Source organism: Vombatus ursinus, unplaced genomic scaffold (genome assembly GCF_900497805.2).
Source record: "Vombatus ursinus unplaced genomic scaffold, bare-nosed wombat genome assembly UNPS02003292.1, whole genome shotgun sequence".
NCBI classification, from domain to species: domain Eukaryota; kingdom Metazoa; phylum Chordata; class Mammalia; order Diprotodontia; family Vombatidae; genus Vombatus; species Vombatus ursinus.
This window is the reverse complement of record NW_020943070.1, coordinates 1,267,476-1,287,840: the sequence shown is the minus strand read 5'-3', so window position 1 is coordinate 1,287,840 and position 20,365 is coordinate 1,267,476. Positions and strand designations below refer to the sequence as shown.

Below are 20,365 nucleotides of genomic sequence, written 5' to 3'. Positions count from 1 at the left end.
ACATGGGAAAAAAAAAAAAAAAACCTGCCAAGAAAACTGAAAAGCAGTCTGGCAGAAACTAGGCACAGACCAACATCTCATACACGTATTAAGATAAGTTCAAAATGGGTACATGATTTAGAAATAAAAGTAAGATAACTTAAGCAAATTAGTGGAGCATGACAGAATTTATCTATCAGATCTACGGATAGGGGAAGAGTTCATGACCAAACAAGCATTAGAAAGGGTCACAGGAGGTAAAATGGACAATTTTGATTATATAAAATTTAAAGGTTTCTTGCAAAAACCAATACAATTAAAATTAGAAGTAAAGCAAGAAACTGGGGGAGAAATCTTCGCAGCAAGTTTCTCTGATGAAGGTCTCATTTCTCAACTATATAGAGAACTAAGCCAAATTTGTAAGAATAAGAGCTATTCTACAACTGATAAATAAGTCAAAGGACCATTTATTTAAAACACTGCCTGAAAACAGGCAGTTTTCAGAGGAAGAAACCAAAGCTACCAATAGGCATACGGAAAAAATGCTCTAAATCTCTAATAATTAAAGAAATGAAAATTAAAACAACTCTGAGTTACCACAACAGAAAAGGAAAATGACAATTGCAGGAAGTGATGTGGAAATATAGGGACACTAAGGTACTGCTGGTCCAGAAAGCATTTTCAGTTTAGAACTATGCCAAAAAAGCTATTAAACTGTACATACCCTTTGACCCAGCAACACTGCCATTACGTCTATACCCCAAAACATCAAAGGAAAAAGAAAGGAACCCATATGCACAAAAATATTTATAGCAGCTCTTTATGTGGTAGTAAAGAACTGGAAATTGAGGGGATGTCCATCAAATGGGGAACAGCTGGCATATGAATGTAATGGAATACTAGTGTGCTGTAAGAAATGATGAAGCGAATGGATTCAGAAAAACCTGAGAAGACTTATATGAACTGATGCAAAGTGAGGTGAGAACAATTTACACAGTAACAATATTGTAAAGATAAGCAACTGTGAAAGAATTAATAGATCTGATCAACACAATAATCCACCACAGTTACAAAGGACTTATGATGAAAAATGCCATCAACCTCCAGATAGAGAAATAATGGGTTTAGAGTACAAAATGAAGCATACCTTGTTCTTTCTTTCGCTTTTTTGGGGAACATGGCTAATGCAGAAATTTGTTTTGCATGACTTCATATGTGTAATGAGTTTTGTATTTCTTGCCTTCTCAATAAGGGAAGGAAAGAATTTGGAACTGAAAATAAAATAAAATTGAATTAAAAAAAAATGAGTTATGGAGCAAAGAACTGGAAAAGGAACTAACAACTTGGCACCAAGAGGTGCAAAACCATGCCCAAGCAATAAACTCTCTGAAAATTAGAATGGACTAAATAGAAACCAATGACTCCATGAATAAAGAAGAAATATTAAAACAAAGATAAAACACTGAAAAAAAAATAGAAGAAAAAAATAAGGTAATCTTAGTTTAAGGGGAAAAACAGATCAAGGAAAAATAACTGAAGTACCTAAAAGCCATGACCAAAAAACAGCTTAGTAATCATATTTCAATAAATCTTTAAAGAAAACTACCTAGATCTCTTAAAACTAGAGGGGAAAGCAGAAAATGGAAGAATCTGTCAGTTATCTACTAAAAGAAACCCCAAAACAAAAACTCCCAGGAACATTATAGTCAAAATCAAGAATTTCTAAGAGAAAGAAAAAAAAATACCACAAGCAGTCAGAAAGAAAATATTCAAATACTAGGAGACACAATCAGACTCATACATAATTCAGCAGTCACTAATCAACCAACTATCATTTATTAAGGGCCTATTATGTGCCAAACACTGTGCTAAGTGCTGGAGATGAAAAGAGAGGCGAAAAACTATCCCTCCTCTCAACAAGGTCACAATCTGATGAAGTAGGCAACATACAAACAACTATGTACATAGGATAAACTGGGGATGGTTTCCAAAGGAAGGTACTAAGATTAACTGGGACTCAGAGGCTTCTTGCCTCTTGTAAGACTTTAGCTAAGATTTTAAGGAAGAAGCCAGGGAAGCCAAGAGGCCAAAATGAAGAGGAAGAACACTCCCAGCATGGGGGACAGACAGCGAAAACACTCAGCATCAAGGCATGGAGCGTCGTGAGGAACAGCAAGGATAACAGTGTCGATGGATTGGCTAGAAAGCAGAAATAGGCCAGGTTATAAAAAGCTTTAAGAGGATTTTACATTTGATCTCAAGAGACAATAGGGAACCACCAGAATTGACTGATTAGGAGGTTGTATGGTTAAGTGATACAAGGACATTCTCCAAGTTCCCTTCAACTGGAGAACGGCTAAACAAGTTATGGTACATAAACATGATGGAATACTATTGTGCTATACCACATAAGGAAGGGGATGGCTTCAATGAAGTCTGTATGGACCAATGCAGAGAAAGTAAGCAGAACCAGGAAAATAACTTATACAGTGACAACCATGTTGTAAAGACAAACAACTTTAATAGACTTAGGAATTCTGAGTGGAGTAATGATCAGCCATGATTCCAGAAGACTCGTAGTGAAAAATACTACTCGCCTGACAGGACTCACAATGCAGAACGAGAATTTTTTTTTGGAGGAGGGATAGGGGAAACATGACCAATGAAGAAAAGTGTTTTGCCTGAGTATATATGTTTTTAAGGAGTTTTGTTTTTCTTTCTTTTTCAAGGTGGGGAGGAGTAGCAAGGAAAGTGAAAATTTGCTAATTAGAAAAATAAAGTTTAATTTTTGGAAAAATGTTAACTTACTTTAACATGATTTTCACTGGTCTTTCCAAATCCTCAGAGGGACAAGAAGACAGTGCTAGAACTAGGATAACAGACTCAAGACCAGTTTTAATTTTTTGAACATGAGAACCAAGGTGGGAACCACACCCCACGGTCCGACTCACAAAGAAAAACCCTGACAAGTTCAGTGATGATCTTTTCTGCCCCTTTAAAGCCTGCTCCAACATTGTGTGGGGACTGGTCAGGACATCCCATACACAGGGAAGGATCTTGTTGGAGCACTGCAAGGCAAATAAAGGCTCTGAAGCAGACGGAAAGTACAGCCAGCACAACCCGAGAGATGTTCTTTCAGGCTATACAAGCTAACCACAGAGCAGTTCCCCCAAAGCGCACAGGAAATGTCTGCTTATCTACACTCCCAGAGTGCTGACACCATGCGCACAGCACTTTAAATGCCCACGTTCTGTATAATTATTTTGAGGATTATTCTACATGTAACTCCTGGGTCGGAGGGCCTCTCCCCCAATCACGGGCCTACGGATGCCTTGGAGACCTCTCGCTTCTCACTCTGTCCTGGTAGAACATCAAAGGGTGATCGCTGGCCTTTTAAAAGCTGAAGCTAAGGGGCACCTAGGTGGCGCAATGGATAGAGCTCCAACCTTGGAGTCAGGAGGACCGGAGTTCAAACCCAGCCTCAGACACATGATACTTACCAGCTGTGTGACCCTGGGTAAGTCACTTAACCCCAACTGCCTCACCAAAAAAGGAGGAAAAAAAAAAAGCTGATGCTAGTGCTGGCTTGCACTGTCCTAAACAACATCCATACCAGCCTCTTACAAACGCTCCTGTTTTAGAAGCATCAAATACTGAAGCGGTTTTCTTTAACAAAAAAGACTTGTACCCAGGCCCAAAGACAATCAAGAAAGTTTCTCCCTTCCCCTGTCCATTAGGTCTCTATGTTCCCACAGAAACCCATGCAGCTCTCGAAGCTTGAAGTACTGCCCTGGCCAGGGTTCATTAAGGACTCAAGGCTTCTCAAGACACTTGCACTAAGCCAACCCTCAGAGACCTACACAATTCATGCTATTTATCATACTGCCCTGGAGAATGCCCAAACAAGAAGAAAAAGTGGGGTTTGCTCCTCCAATCAGTGTCCAAGTCTCGCCGGCCTCTCGAGTCACTGCTTCCCAACAGTGCCAAATCCTTGCATTGTTCTCCCCCACACACACTCTCCATCACCGGTTCTGGGCAGGCATCATGGGCAGGCTCACTGCTACAGGCTTCTCCTCTTACAGATGCTGACTGCCTGGGAAAGTCTGCATGCACCATTGTTAAAGAAAAACAGAGAAAGCTAAAAGGAAGTCCATAAAATGTTCTGGGAAGAATCAAAGTATAGTTATAGCCATTGAGGGACCACTATGGTGATGCCCCCCCCAAAAGCACAGAGATCATTATTAAATCTCTTGAAACTCTCTGGAACTCCCAGCTTCCCCCCTCAAAAAAAAAAAAAGGTTCAGATAAACATGTATAAGACCAGGCCTTCTCACTGGGATGGACCTAGGTCAATCATTCTGAGGTGATTTGTGTACTGAAACATAAAGAATGTTAGCGCTAAGAAGGAACTTCAAGATCGTCTAGTCAAAGACTACCCTGAGAGGTTAAACAATGTGTCCTAAGTCACACAACTAAACAGCAAAGCCAGGATTTGAACTCAGATTTTCTGGTCAAAAGATTAGTGCTTGGGGGCAGCTAGGTGGCACAGTGGATAGAGCACTGGCCCTGAAGTCAGGAGGACCTGAGTTCAAATCCGGCCTCAGATGAAAACACTTGATACTTACTAGCTGTGTGACCCTGGACAAGTCACTGAACCCCAACTGCCAAAAAAAAAAAGACTAGTGCTTGCATTTTTGACATTTTTTGGAGGGTTTTTTTGTGAGCAATTGGGGTTCAGTGACTTGCCCAGGGTCACACAGCTAGTAAGTGTTAAGTATCTGAGGCTGGATTTGAACTCAGGTCCTCCTGACTGCAGTGCCAGTGCTCTATTCATAATGCTACCTAGGTGCCCCCATTTTTGAAATGTTACAAAATACCACAGACACATATTTTCAAAACACAACTTTTTTAGTGAATAAGTTTCATCTTGACAATTCATGTAACACTCCAGCAGATTCCCAAGTGAAAGAGCAAACAAGTGTGGCAAGAGATAGAAGCACGAGCCCCCTCACGCTCCAATAGTCTTCAGCTTGTTCAGAGAAAGAATGAGCACACGCTTTCAGTGTCTTCCAACGTTAGGAGAGTTTTGTCGCCACTTCAAGTTGTCTTCATTTCTGTATAAGTGGAAAGCGTTCCAAATATTCCTTGTGCTGTCTGTGTAACTGGATCGAGGTCTCACTACGTTTCTTTAAATTCTTCATATCTGTGATTCCTTATGGTGCAGGAGGAGGCCACTGTATTATGTAACTGGCAAATATCACTATTTCCTGTTATTCCTATAATTAATTTACTCCACTCCACTCTGGAATGCCAGCCCCGGGGCTTAGCCGTTTTGATCGGTGAGTAACTGAGTACAAGCTCACCTGGCCACAACATACAGCCCAGCTTCGGATCAGAACATGCTTCACATCCCAGCCAGCCATCTGCCTTACCACTATTTTCCATCTTCTGCTCTGGCCAGAGTATGTAAACCAAAACTGTCATAACTTCTGGAAAACATATGTCAATTAGCTTCCCATGGTTCAATATAGCATTTCTAAGACACCCAGACCAAAATTCACTTCCCCGGGTCACCACAAACACTTCTGAGATAAAATGGAAGCATACTCACACTGTAATGGAAAGGGCGCTCGAAATGGAGGCAGACAACCTGGGTTCAGACCCTGCCTCTGCTCTCATTCTCAAGTCACCCAACCTGTCCAGACCTCTGTTTCTTCACCTGTAAAATGGGGCTGGGGCATAAGATGGGATGATCTCTAACATCCATTCCAACTTTGAATGCTGCCATCTAAGTCCTTCATAATCTGACCTCAACAGGAGACTCGAGACTAAAATTCAGTGGATTTAAACAGCAGAATACAGGAACCAGACTTTGGTGCAAAATCAAAGAGAAGTAATCACGCATTGCTTAACATTACTAGGATGCTCAGAATGAAATCCATAATGGTGTGACTGACGGAACCTGAACTGGCTGCATGGATCGAGTACAGGTGAAGTTCTAGGGGTCCTAGTTTTTGAAAGAGAAACTGTTAAGGTGAAGAACATCCAAAGAGTGACCAAGATGGTGAAGGAATGCCAAACACAGCCACACGAAGATCATTTAAAGAAACCAGGAAAGTTTAATCTGGATAAAAGACTAAGTCAGGAAAACCTGACCACTTTCTTCAGTGAAGCATTCTCCTGTGGATGAGTGATCAGTCTCACTCTTAGCCCAGAGAGCAGACCTAGAAAGTCACAGGGAAGATTTCAGTTAGATAAAAAGAGAAAGAGTTGCCCCAAATGCAATCCCTGGAGGCATTCAAATAGAAACTAGACTCTCACTTTCTAGAAATATGGCAGATGAGACTCAAGCTTCAGTTAAGAGTTGGATTAAATAACCTCCAGAATCACTTCAAACTCCTGAGATTATGATTCTATGAAACTGGTAAGATCAGCTGATCACCTTGTTTCTGTAAAACAGGGGCACCAACTGATTACACTAAGCCATCAAAATGCCACAGCTTTTTAGGCATCTGCAAAGTACTAAGAAATGAGATGTTCTGGGTTAGAAGTAATGTGTGGCATATCTTTTTTCCTTAGTTATCCAATCACCATGGCCCTATTCTAAAACAAGTGGTACATAACAAACTGACTGTTAGAAGAAAAACAGATCAACAACAGACCGGCTCCACAATGTCCTAAATTAAAAGTGTGAGACTACATCCCCATCGAGTTTCACACAGAGAAGAAAGTGAAGGCTAGCATTACAGAAGAAAGGTCTAAGAGGTTACTGCCCTAGGCAAAATCAAACATTATGAGTCTGAATGTATGTATGTCCATGGTACGACAGGGCCACTGAGTAATAAGTGAGACACTTTATCAGATGGAAGGTATGAATGAGCAAAAGAGAGATGGGAAAGACAGATAATCAAGAATATACTTGTCTGAAAGCAAGACAAACAGACAACGCCTGGCTGAAGCAGCCTGGCAAACAAAGGCTATCAGCAAAAATGCCTAACAGCCAAAGGAAAGACGGACTTTTATTTCAGTGTTGGTAGGTAACCACACTTAAAACTGCCCAGAGTTCACAAAAGCCAGCAGTCCAAAGAGGCTGAGAACATTAAACACAAATACTATTCTATATACCTTCAATTCCAGACAATAGGTATTCAGTACATTTGTTAAATGAATGTTAAATGAACAAATAAACATTTATTTTAAAGTCACTAGGTTATATCACTGGACTCAAAATCATTAATGAGCTCATCTCTCTATAGAGGTATTTGCTCTTCTGACCATGTGGTCTCGTTCTAGCAATAGTAAGAAGAAAAAAGTTATTCAAGAACCAAAACTCTGAGTTCTCTCAAGGGAAGCAATGAGCACATAACCTTCTCCAAACAAAGAGATGTAAAGTCTATACCTGGAGCTAGCAGAATAGTATTTTCTTATAGGAGTGATCTAATGGTGTAAAATAACCCACCCAAGGGGTCACAGAATGTGTAAAAAGCAAGGTGAGAGAATCCTAAATCCTTCCCCCCGCCCCAAGAAATGCACTGTTTTGTTTATAACATTCTTTTCTTTTTAAATTTTGAGCTGCAAACTCTCTCCCTACTTCCTGCCTCTTCCTCACCCACTAAGAAGGCAAGCAAATGATATCAATTATACATGTGAAATCATACAAAACATTTCCCTATCAGCCATATCAAGGAAGAGAAAATTGTATTTCAATTTGCACTCAGAGTTCATCAATTCTTTCTCTGGAGGTAGATAACATTTTTTCATCAAGTCCTCTGGAATTGTCTTGGATCATTGCATTGAACAGAGTAGTGAAGTCTTTCAGGGTGGATCATCATACAATATTGCTGTTACCATGCAATATTCTCCTGGTTCTGCTCACTTTACTTTGCATCAGTTCATATAGGTCTTACCATGTTTCTGAAACCACCCCCTCATTATTTGTTAGGGCACAATAGTATTCCATCACAATCATATGCCACAACTTGTTCACCCACTTGCAAGCAATTTCCAATTCCTTGACACCACAAAAAGAGCTGCTATAAATATACGTCCTTTTCCTTTTTCTTTTGATCTCTTTGGGTTAAGACCTAGTAAAGGTATTGCAGGGTATGCACAGTATTACAGCTCTTTAGATATATTTCCAAACTGACGTTCGGACCAGTTCACAATTTCCCCAAAAGTTGATTAGGGCACCTATTTTCCCTCATCCCCTCCAGCATTTGTCATTTCTGAAAGCTGTGAAATGGCACCAGAATCCTTTTACGACACAAATATAGTCATAATACCTAAACCAGGTAAAGATAAAACATGGAATGAAAACCACAGGCCAACATCATTAATGATACATGAAAATTTTAAACAAAAATCTTATCAAAAAGACTACAGCAATTTATCCAAGAAATCATTCATTATGGTCAAATGGGATTTCTACCAGGGATACAAGGATGTTTCAATATTAGGAAAATAATCAACATAATCATATTATCCAAAATGACATGATTATCTCAATAGATGCAGAAAGACTTTGACAAAAATACAACATTGTTTTATGCTAAACATTCTACAAAGTATAGGCATACAGGGACCTTTTAAAAAAAAATCTCGCCAAAAATGTCTCTAAAACTATATGCAGTGGGAATACTCTAGAACCTTTTTCCAATAAATATGGGAGTGAAGCAAGGATGCTCACTCTCCCCATTGTTATTTGATATAGCTCTGAAAATGCTAGCAAAAGCAATAAGCTAAAAGAACAAAAGGAATAAATATAGGTAAAGAGGAGATAAAAACGATCACTGTTTACTGATGATGGTTAATAGGAAAACTCCAAGGAATCAGCAAAGTTTCTGAGAAAATTAATAGCTTCAGTAAAGCAGCAGGCTACAAGATAAATCTTCAAAAGCAAAAACATTTCTATATACAAATAACAAAACACAAAAACCAATGATAGAAAAGGAAATCTCATTTCAAACAACTAAAAAATGCATAAAATATCTGGGAACCCATTTCTGAAAGCAGACAAAGGACCTGAATAGAATCAATAACAAAGTGTTCTTTAAAGAAATAAAGAACAACTTAAATAGCTGGAGGAATATTCAGTGCTCATGGGTAGGCTTTGCCAATATAATAAAAATGACAATACTACCTAAACTAAGTTACACCTTAAATGCTATACCAATCAAATCATCAAGGTTATACTTTACACAGCTTGATAAAATAATAACAAAATTCCTTCGGAAAAACAAAAGGTCTAGATCAAAAGAAATGATGAAAACTAAGGACAAAGGTGCAATAGCACTTCCAGACCTCAAACTATATTATAATGCAGCACTCATCAAACCCTTTTGAAAAATTTATCTTACATTTATTTTATTTATTTTTGGTTACATTTTGAGTTCCAAGTTGTCTCCCTTTCTCCCTCCGAATTCTGCATTAGAAAAGGTCAACATTTGATATAAATATGTATGCAAATCACACAATGCATATTTCCATGTATCAGTTCTTTGTCTGGAAGTAGAGAGCATTTTCTTTCCTAAGTCCTTTACGGTTAATTTGAATGTTCACATTATTCAGAATGGCTAAGTCATTCATGGTTACTCTTCAAATAATATGCTTACTGTATACATTTTCTTGTTTCTGCTCATTTCACTCTGCATTATTTGATGCAAGTCTTTCCATATTTTTCTAAAATCAACCTTCTCATCATTTCTTACCAAAAAACAAAACAATGCAAAACAAAATCTGGTATTGGTTAAAGAATAGAGAAACAGACTAACAGAAACTAGACAAGGGAAACCTAAGAAACAACAGACCTTAAAACCCAGTGTTTGATAAAATGTTTAATATAAACTACCTAGGGGGAAATTCACTATTTGATAAAAACTGCTGGGAAAACTGGAAAGCAGTTGGCAGAAATTAGGCTTAGACCAACACTTTACACTACACTCCACAATACATTCTAAATGCATATATAACCTTAATATTAAAGGTCATTATTTTTAAAAATTAGAAGAGAAACAGGTTATATACCTCTCACAGCTATAGCTAAGAGATATATATTAAAATTACAAAAGATACAATTGCAAAAGATAAAATGATAACTTTGCTCAAAATTGAAAAGCTTCTGCACAGACAACACTAATACACCTAGGATAAAAAGGGAAGTGTTTGAATGGAAAAAAAAAAATCTTTAGATTGAATTTCTCTGATAGGGTTTAGTATCCAAGATATATAAACATATATTAAATATATATAAGACTAATAGCCATTCCCCAGTAGATAAATGGTCAAAGGATACGAACAAATAGTTCTTGAAAGAAGAAATGTAAAAAGTTCACAACCACAAAAAAAAAATGCTCCAAATCACTAATAATAAAAGAAATGCAAATCAAAACAGCCCTGACGTTTTACCCCACACTCTGACAAATGGCAAAAATAACAAAAAATGGTAATAATCAAAATCAATGTTGGAGGTGTTGTAAAAAAGGTAGACATACTACTACATTATTGGTAGATCTGTGAAATGGTATAGCCTTCTGGAAAGCAATTTAGAAGTATGTAAATAAAATGGCTAAAATGTCTATACCCTTCTAACCAGAGAGTCTATTACCAGTCTTATTCCCCAAGGAAGACATCAATAAGAAAAAAGTTCCCGTATGTTCTAAACTACTTAAAGCGGCATTTTTTGTGTTAGCTAAGAATTGGAAAGAAAGTAGATGCCCATCAACTGGGAAATGGCTGAATAAATTGTGATAACTGAATGTAATAGAATTATTATGGTACTATAAAAAATTATATTTGTGATAAATACAGAGAAGAATGGAAAGATCTATATGAATTTATGCAGTGAAGTCAGCAGAGCTAAGAAAACAATATACACAGTAACTACAACAATGTAACTGGAAGAAATGATACAGTAAAAAAAATCAAAGGTAAATGTAACAAAATTATAAAGATCAAAAGGGATTCAAATACAGACATATGAGAAGACATCCCCAACCTACCCTTTCATGAAGTAGCTGGTCCACAGGCATTATATATAGCACATGTTTCTGGACTTTGTCAATACATCGATCAGCTGTGCTGATTTGCTTGGGGTGGGGTTTCCCTCTCTCTAAAAAAAAATACTATTTGTCATATGAGATGATTCTCAAGGAGGGAGAGGAGGAGTGACACATGGGATACCATGGTAATGTAAGAAACAGAAAATATCAGTAAAAACTTTTTTAAAAGGGAAAGGGGAAGGCAAAAGAACAGAGTCTGCAATCATGGCAGACATAAAGAACAAAAGCAGATTCTGAAAAACAGACTTCAAATGTTAAGATATTAGATCTTGAGAGTTTATAGCAATTTCTTACCAACATAATCACAAGAGCTACTTCCCTCAGCAAGACTATATAACAGGTTACTGAGTACTTTGAGAACTATAGATTTACCTAAACTATGTAAGTTTTGCACAAGTTTGATAAAACTATAGCATTTATTGTGTCTATAAGTGAAACAGAGATGAGACAGACAACTGTCCTGTCACAATTCACACATCAAGCCCTGAAAATAGTAACCTACTCTGACCCTTCCTGTTCCAACCTGAGTAAATCCTAGGTCAGTAATTGCTTTCCCAATCAATCAAGTCAGTCAGACAAGCAACTGGCATTTATTAAGGGCCTACCTGCTCCATGCCAGGTACTGTGCTAAGCACTGTGGATACAAAGAAAGGTGAGAGAGTCCCTGCTCTCAAGGAGCTCACAGTCTAAAGGGGAAAAAACATGTCAATGTGATAAAGACAGAATAAATCTGAAACAATCAACAGAGGGAAAGTACTAATATTAAGTGGGATCAGGAAAGGTTTCTTGCAGCATTTTAGCTGAGTGAGACTTGAAGGAAGTCAGAGAAGCTAAGAGGCTGAAATGAAGTGGAGATAGTCAGTGAAAGCACTCCAGAGTTGGGGTGATGGAATGTCTAGCGAGAAGATCAGCAAGGAATTCCCTGTCACTGGATTGCTGTGTGTGTGTGTGAGTGTGTGTGTGTGTGTGAAATACAAGATGTAAAAAGACTGGAAAGGTAGGAAAGGAAACAGGTTCTGAAGGGCTTTATAAAGCCAAATGGAGGATTTTCTATTTGATCCTGGAAGCAATAGGGAGCTAGTAAAGTTGTTCACATGGGAAGTAGCAGGAGGGGTGATGCGGTCAGACTTGCACTTCAGGATGGCCGTAGTGAAGAGAGATTTGTAATAGGCAGACCAACTAGCAGGCTACTGCAATTGATTTCCACTTAGTCAGTTAACGACGTACTGTATTTGGGGGCGGTGAGTGGAAAAGAGGCCTCTCCTCCTACGTTTTGGGGTGGGGAATGGAAACTCTTGCCGCCAACAGTCTCAGATTTCTCTGGCACTGGGTTAGATGCCCTGCCTGTAATCACACAGACAGCACATGTCAAAGGCAGAACCTGAGGCCAGGCTTCCCAGATCCACAGATGGCCAGCCATCTTAGCACAGTCTTCCTGCCCATAGCTTGCCCCCTACTCTCCTCACAGTTCTTTAGGCTTCTTCTGCCATATCATAATCCATATTTAAAGACTCAGTCTGGGCCCTCTCCTACTCTCTCTCTATGATCTCTCTGACCATATCACTTGTTGTCATTCAGTCGTGGCCAACTTCTCACGATCCCATGGACCCCACCAGGCCAGACCCTTCTAGTCTCCACTGTATCTTGACATCTGTCCAAGCTCATGTTTGTTGTTTCCATGACACTATCTATCCCTCTCATCCTCTGCTGTCCCTTTCTCCTTTTGCCTTCAATTTTTTCCAATATCAGGGTCTTTTCCAATTTTCTCATTATGTGGCCAAAGTACTTAAGCTCCAGCTTCAGTACTTGACCTTCCAGTGAATAGCCTGAATTAATTTCTTTAAATATTGACTGATTTAATCCTGCTGCTATCCAAGGGACCCTCAAAAGTCTTCTCCAGCAACACAATTTGAAAGCGTCAATTCCGCGGTGCTCAGCTTTCCTTATTGTCCAATTCTCACAGTCATGCATTGTTACAGGGAAAACCATGGCTTTGCCTATATGGAACTTTGTCAGCAAGGTGATGCCTCAGCTTTTTAGTATGCTGTCCAGATTTGCCATAGCTTTCCTTCCAAGGAACAAGCATCTTTTAATTTCATGCCTGTAGTCTTTATCACTTACACGGGTTCCATTAGCTTCTCTATAGACATGACTCTTTGATCAAAACATCCATCCCTAATCTCTCTCTTGAGCTCTAGTTATGCATCACCAAATACCTACTGGACATTCCATACATCCATCTGAATGAATATCCCACAGGCATCTCAAACTCTACATAACTAGAACAGAACTCACTGCCTTTTCCCCAAACCTCACCCCCAGTCTGAACTTCTATTTGCGCTCAAGGCATGAACAACCTTCTGGTATCTCAGGTTCACAACCTGGAAGTCGTTCTCAATTCTTCCCTCTTCCTCCCCCATCTCCAATCAGATGCCCAAACTTACTGTTTCTACCCCTGCAGTATCTCCTTCTCTTAACTTGCACAGCCCCCACCCTTATTCTGGTCCCCATTACCTCTCATCTGGACTAGTGCAACTGCCTTCTAACTGGACTCACTACCCCCAGGCTTTCTGCTGTCCAGTGCATCCTGCACACAGCAGCCCAAGTGACATTCCTAATACACAGGACTGACCTTGCTATTCACAACTCTGCCCCAAAAGCTCCGGTGGCTCTCACCTGCACCTAGGGTAAAACGAGTAAATGCTCTGGTGACATTTAAAACCCTTAACAATCTGGCTTCATCCTGCTTCTCCAGACTTATTCTATATCATTTTCCTTTGTGCATTTTAAGGCTCACTTAAACTGGCCTCCTAATCGTTCCTCAGCCACAATCCATTTCCTCTTCTTGGCAATGCACTCCCTCCCTTATCTCCACCTCACAGAATCTCTTACTGCCTTCAAAACTTCACTCAAGCACCAGCACCTCCCCAGCTGATTCAAAGTCATCTCTCCTTCTGCCCCCCCCCCCCCACCGCCGCCGCCACTACCGCCTACAAGAGGGAAGGGACTGATTTATGTGGGGTTTTGCATTTTTGGTGCCTACAGCATAACAGGCCTTTTAAAAGTGTTGTTTAATTTAATACTATCAAAAGTCAAGCTGGTTTTCTATATAAAATTTGGAAATGTGTATTTTCAAAGATTTTTTAATCCTTAATTCTTCTGGTATTTCCACTAAAGTTGCTTGTCCAATTCCCTCTGTATCCTGCAGGTACTTCATGTTTACTGAAAGGAACTGAATTCCCATTTAAAAGTAGGACAGCATAAAAAGTGAATTATCCAATTTGCAACTTGAAGTTTCCAACCAGCCAGACCCTAGAAAGTGCGCACCTGTCTACTGGCTATATCGATATTTATTCAGGTTAACAAGTGAAGATATGAAGGATACGAAGGTACAAATCACACTTCAGTCAAGTCAACAAGGACTGATTAAGCGCTAAATGCTGGGGACAGAAAGGCATCCTCTCCTCTCCTCTTCTTGCTCCTGGACGAAAGGGTCAGTTGCTCTATTAGTGGAAGTGACCAGCCTCACTCCCGTCCCATGGAGAGGGGAGGCCTCCTGTTCTCCTTCCCAGGGAAAGCTTGGGGCTTCAGCATCAGTTCCACTCTGCTACATATAGAGAACAAGAATCCAATGACTCAGGTCAATCCACAGGTCCTTACTCTCTTATTCTCTCTCTATACAGACTCAAAGGCCCCCTTTCTCTATCCACCTAGTGCATTCCTAATGTGGTCAAGGTCTTCCAGAGTAGGAGCAATGGAGTTCCTGCCCCCCTCAAAGCCTGAGAAACCAGAACCACATCAATCATCACCTATCCCTACTCTGACAGGTGGTTTCCATACAGGGATGTCTACAAAAGCGTGTGATCCTCTCCTCTCCTTTCCCTGGATCTCTGGCTGGACAGCCACACCTGGTATACTTCCACTTGCACCCTAAGATTTAATCCAAATACACAAGTATTTGAGGTCCAGCTCAGCTTTAGTAGTAGCCAGAGGGCTGAACTAGTCACTAAAACAAACTGTAGAGTAACTGGAGTCAATAGCATTAGAGGCAGTTTTGTGTTACAGTGGATGGACTGCTGGGCCTGGAGTCAGGAAAACCTGAATTCAAATCCAGCCTCTGATATTTCCTAGCTGTGTGAACTTGGCTAAGTCACTTAACCACTGTTTGCCTCAGTTTCCTCATCGGTAAAGTGGAGATAACAATATCACCCACCTCCCAGGATTCAGAAGATCAAATGAGATAATAATTGTAAAGCACCATGCTGGCACTCAGTAGGCACTATATAAATACCAATATGTAAAGACCCACCTCCACCACCTGAGTGGATGTTTCAGTCATTCAGTCTAGCAGGCACATTCCTAAGGGCTGAATTGCAGCTTACCTCAGTAGCCCAAATGATGCGCCATCATGGCTGGCACAGAATGGCAGCATCTGCCCTTTGCAGAAGAGGAACAGCAGTTACGCGGGCATGGAACACACAGTTCTATAAGTGCTCGTCTGACCCTCAGGACAACACTGTTCAGTGAGCCATTCCAGTATCTTAATTCCTTTTCTCCAGGTGGAAAACCAAGGCTCAGACCTGCCCAAGGCCACACAAGCAGTGAGAAGCAGAGTTAGAATTCAAACTCAGATCCTCAGACTCCGAATTCAACATCATCTCCACCACAGCCTTAGGCTTTGTGTACGTTCATAAATGGTCACAAGAGACAAGGTCTCCACACATGGCACATGTCAACATTTCAATAACGATGAAATCTCACTGTCTCTGATGGGGACATAAGAAGAATCCTTTTTTTTTTTTTGGAAGGATGAAAAAGATGTGCAATAACGGAGAGGTCAAGAATGTTTCAGGAAGCAATGCACTATGGTATGCACTACGGTTTTCTATGTTTAGCAAAACTGATAAAAGTTCAGAAGCATCTTATGAAACAAGAGTGATAAAGACAAAATGAATTTGGAGCTTACCTTATTTACAATTCCTACTCACAAATGAAATTCAATTCCAAGTCAAGTGTACCCTCCAATCACTATAAAACAAATGGAAAATTAAGGTTCGCGATTATCTACAGAAAATGCCTGGTTCTTTAACTCCCAAAAGGTATTTAGATGCAAAGGTAAGAAACAAGCACCTGCTTCCCATTATGCTCCCTCCAAACTAGAGCCAAGCTCCATGGCTGACCAAAAGCTGAACTCTTAAAAATGAAAATAGATGGAAAGCACTCTCTCACTGGTGCCAACCTCCACCTTCTAAAACTCACTCTCAGTAATACCCTAAATATCCAAGTTGGGCTGTTTCAATACCTTGGATTCACTCCATCAACAACTATTTGCTGCTAGGTGCTTCCCCATGGGTAAAGAACAAACAAACAATTGTTGCACTTGATTTGAAGGAAGTAAACAATTGTGTGAGACAGTCTCTATCAGCTTACAATCCAGCCAAGAAGAAAAGAACTAATAGGCTGGAAACAATTAAAGAATACAAGACAACAAACAGTATAAAGAAATTCCAAACTGCATGGCAAAGACTAGAATCTATGAGAGATACAAGGATTGAAGGAAGTGATCACTTAGCCTTGAAATAGACTGAAAGATTTCCTACAGAAGCCTGCAATAAAACCAGCCCTTGAGGATAGGTATAAGCTGAAAAGTTAGAGGTTAAAGGTATTAACCACGAGCAACAAAGGGCAGGCATTCCAGATAAGGCAATAACAAGGAAATGAAGGCACAGAAATAGGAATGAGCACGGCTTATGAGGACAGTGAGAGCAGTCTAGGAAAGCAAAGGGTGTTTGTCAGGAAAACAGCTTGGAAAAGAAAAACAGGGCTGAGAGAGAGGACTGGGTCAGAGGTCAAATCAGAGGACTCACAGGGGAAGTTGAGGCTTGATTCTATAGGGTCTAGAGTCATCAATGGGTTCTGAACAACTGAGCGCCTTGAGGAAAGCAGCGTTTACAAGCGTCTTCACTGTACAAAGTCTTCCCTTTACCAAAGCACCCAATATAAAATTCAAGCTCTCCAGAATTTAAAATGATTCCATTTACAAAATCTCAAAAACACAAAAGATTCTGGGAACATGTCTACTGCATAAAAAGAGATACATGAGTACAAACACTGTCAGATAAGGGACATGAGATGAGTCCAAATTTTTCAGACTAAACCCAAATCTTTTCTACAAACTGTCAAAAGTTGTTAAATTAAAATCACGCTAATTTTTGTTTAACACTATAATCCCAGCACTTAGCCTCACATCTTCAACAGGCTAAAACAACTTACAGTTCTTCTGAACAACTTACAATTCATACTTGTGTTACTGCGGCCAGTGACCTTCTCACTCAAGTGGTAACACAAATGTTGCTACAGCTTTGTACAAAGAGGGTCTATAAATAGAGGGCAGGAGGAAAAGACCCATTTAGGTGATCATGAATAAGTTTATGGGGCAATATGCCTGATTACTGGCCTCTTCCTATACAGCAAGGTTTGCTGGGCACAAATGTGAGAGTGGGATCCTTCTCCTCTAAAGAGGGAAGAGTGGCTGGGGGGAGGGGGTGATGGGGGCTGGCACTGCAGCAGGGCCCTTTCACTTGCCTCTCTCTGCTCTTGGCACTGCTTTAAGAAGAGAAAGAAATAGGCAGAGCAAGGAAGAGCCAGCCAAAAATCCCAGTCCTCCAGGGCACCCAGCAGTTTGATTGTCGGGCCCAGTCAAAGCTCAAGGATTCATGCTGCACATGTCCCAAAGTGTGGTGTACATTCACTGAAAACCACATACTGCAGCTTGAAATGAGAAAATGTTCTAGACCACTCCACTCATGTGAGCAGCCAGCTTCTGACACACCATATTCAAAATAAAGATGTGCAATCTAGACCACAAGGCCAAAGTCTGAGCTAAACTCTCCATTTACAGACACAGATCTTGGTCAGCAAAGAATTTCTAAAACCAACATGAGACCATTTACATCAAAACAGTAACAGAAGAAGTAAAGCCACACTTAGGGATGAAGTGTGTGTGTGTCTCTCTCTGTCTCTCTCTCTCTCTTTCTCTCTCTTTTAAAGAAAAGACATACAAGTTTAAAGATCATTTTCTACCACTATCTCAGGATGGACTCTTGGCAATTTTGTTCAAAGCCTTCTACTGGGGATAACCATATAAACAAATGCTCCTTTGGTCCTTCAGAAACTAAATTTCAAAATGTAATGGCATTCCTATATTTCCTGGTCACACAGCTTCATGGAGAACGGCCCTGGAACTTTGTGAAATGATAAAAGGATTTTTTAGCGAGAGAACATTAAGTTAAAATAATTAGCTCTATCCTTCCCTTCTATGAACCCTTCAGACCCGGAACATAATGGCAAAGGCTATTTGAATACATGCAGTAAAAAAAACCAGCCCAGCACTTTCAGCCCTTTTATTGGCTCAAGGACTAACAATGCACATGGTCTAAAATTTCTGGAAAGGTAACATTTTAAAAGTTTCCTCCATCTACAAAGGTATTTAAGATTAGAACCCTAGTACCAAATCATGGACAGACATCGTCCTTGTTCTTAAGAAGCTGACTGGTGTTTTCTGGGCCAATCTTCTTCAAAGAGAGGATGGGAAGCTTGGAAAAGAACTGAACGGTGAAAAAGTTGTTATCTGTCCCAATGGAGAGAGCATCTGGAACACACACACATCCATACATATACATACATACGTGCGCATGTGTGTACATATGTATGCACATGCACACACAGGAGCAGCCTTCTGGAAATGAAAACGTATTGCCTACCAGTGGAGGAACTGCTGCATAAATTGTGGTGTATGAATGTAACAGAATAGGAATGTGCCATAAGAAATGACAAATACAAAAAATTCTGGGAAACTTCCAAAGATTTTTATGACGTGATGTAGAGAGAAGTGAGCAAACCCTGAGCAGTTCCCAGAATTCAGAGGGAAGGAACAGTGACAGACAACAGAACACTGGGCCACACGCTAAGTATGACTATGGCGACCTGGGCTGAAGCCTGCTCTGCTCCTGGCTGGGAGGAGGCAAGGAGCTCTATATGAAGAATAAAGCAGGTACTGTCAGATAAGGCCGAGGGTGGGTTTGTTTCACTTAACTGGATTGCTTCGTTGTAAAGAGGGTTCTGTTAGGCAGTGGGGGAGGAATTAGGAAGTGAGAGTGATGTTTCTTACAAGGTCAGCAATGTAACATTTACTATTTTTTTTTAAATAACAAAATGCAGACACAAAAATAAGGTCTTATTTCAAATGAGAACTACACAGGTATTACCTTTTTTCCCCCCTAAAAAATGCTATATTCTCCAGTACAATAAAGGCATATCTTCATTTGAGAGAAAATGAAATTAACAGTAAACTCAAGACTAATAGAGAGGGGAAAGGAACAAAGCAGAGTAGATTGAAAGAAGTTAACTCAAGAAGAAAAGATGAGAATCAGAGAGCAAGAAATCCTCTCCTGACAGACATCCCTGAGGCCACGATATAGGTCAGGGAATAGCGCAGTGAAGAAAATTTGAACTGAGTGACTGGAGAGGAGTGATTAATGGGGGGGGGGGGGGGGATTCTCTAATGGTACAGTCCAGGAATCTGTCTGTGGCCCTGCTTGATGTAACATTATTATCAGAAAATCTTAGGGTACCAGATCTGGAACTAAAAGGGACCCCAGATACATCCAATTCCCTCATTTCATAGAGGAAACAGGGGCCCAAAAAGGTCAAGTGATTGCCAAAGATCCACACAATTAGAAAGTATCAAAGCTGGGTTTCAGGCAAGTTTTCTGACTCCAAAGCCAAGGCTGCTTCTACTGTCCTCGGGGATCTGAATAGCAATGATTTGGTGAATAAATGTGCAACTGACACAAGCCTGGGAAGAGCTGGCTAACACACTGGATGACTACAAACGTGTCCAAAATATTTTCCCAAGTACAGGCAGTCAGGTGGCACAGTGGAGACAGTGCCAGGCCTGTGGGTCAGGAAGACTCATCTTCAAATCCAGCCCCAGACACTTCCTAGCTGTGTGAGCCTGGGCAAGTCACTTAACCCCACTTGCCTCAGTTTCTTCATCTGTAACATGAGCTGGAGAAGGAAATGGCAAACCACTCCAGTATCTCTGCTAAGAAAACTCCAAATGAGGTCACAAAGAGTCAATCGTGACTCAACCAAATAACAGCACAGGTTTGCCCAGGTCACTCCTTGTTTAAAAATCTTCAGTGGCTCCCATATGTGCGCGCGCGCGCGTGTGTGTGTGTGTGCGTGTGTGTGTGTGTGCGTGCGTGTGTGTGTGTGTGCGTGTGTGTGTGTGTGTGTGTGTGTGTGTGTGTGTGTGTGTGTGTGTG

General features: G+C 40.3%; 1 protein-coding gene across 1 annotated transcript in view; it reads right to left on the bottom strand.

The window, feature by feature from the left end:
• Window positions 1–11,021, bottom strand: part of MRTFA (myocardin related transcription factor A) — a 185,627-nt gene extending 174,606 nt beyond the window's left edge. The window contains exon 1 of the mRNA XM_027872617.1: window positions 10,977–11,021. Coding sequence (XP_027728418.1) covers window positions 10,977–11,006 — 30 coding nt within the window. The 5' untranslated portion in view covers window positions 11,007–11,021. The remainder of the gene's footprint in view (window positions 1–10,976) is intronic.
• Window positions 11,022–20,365: the final 9,344 nt, after the last annotated feature.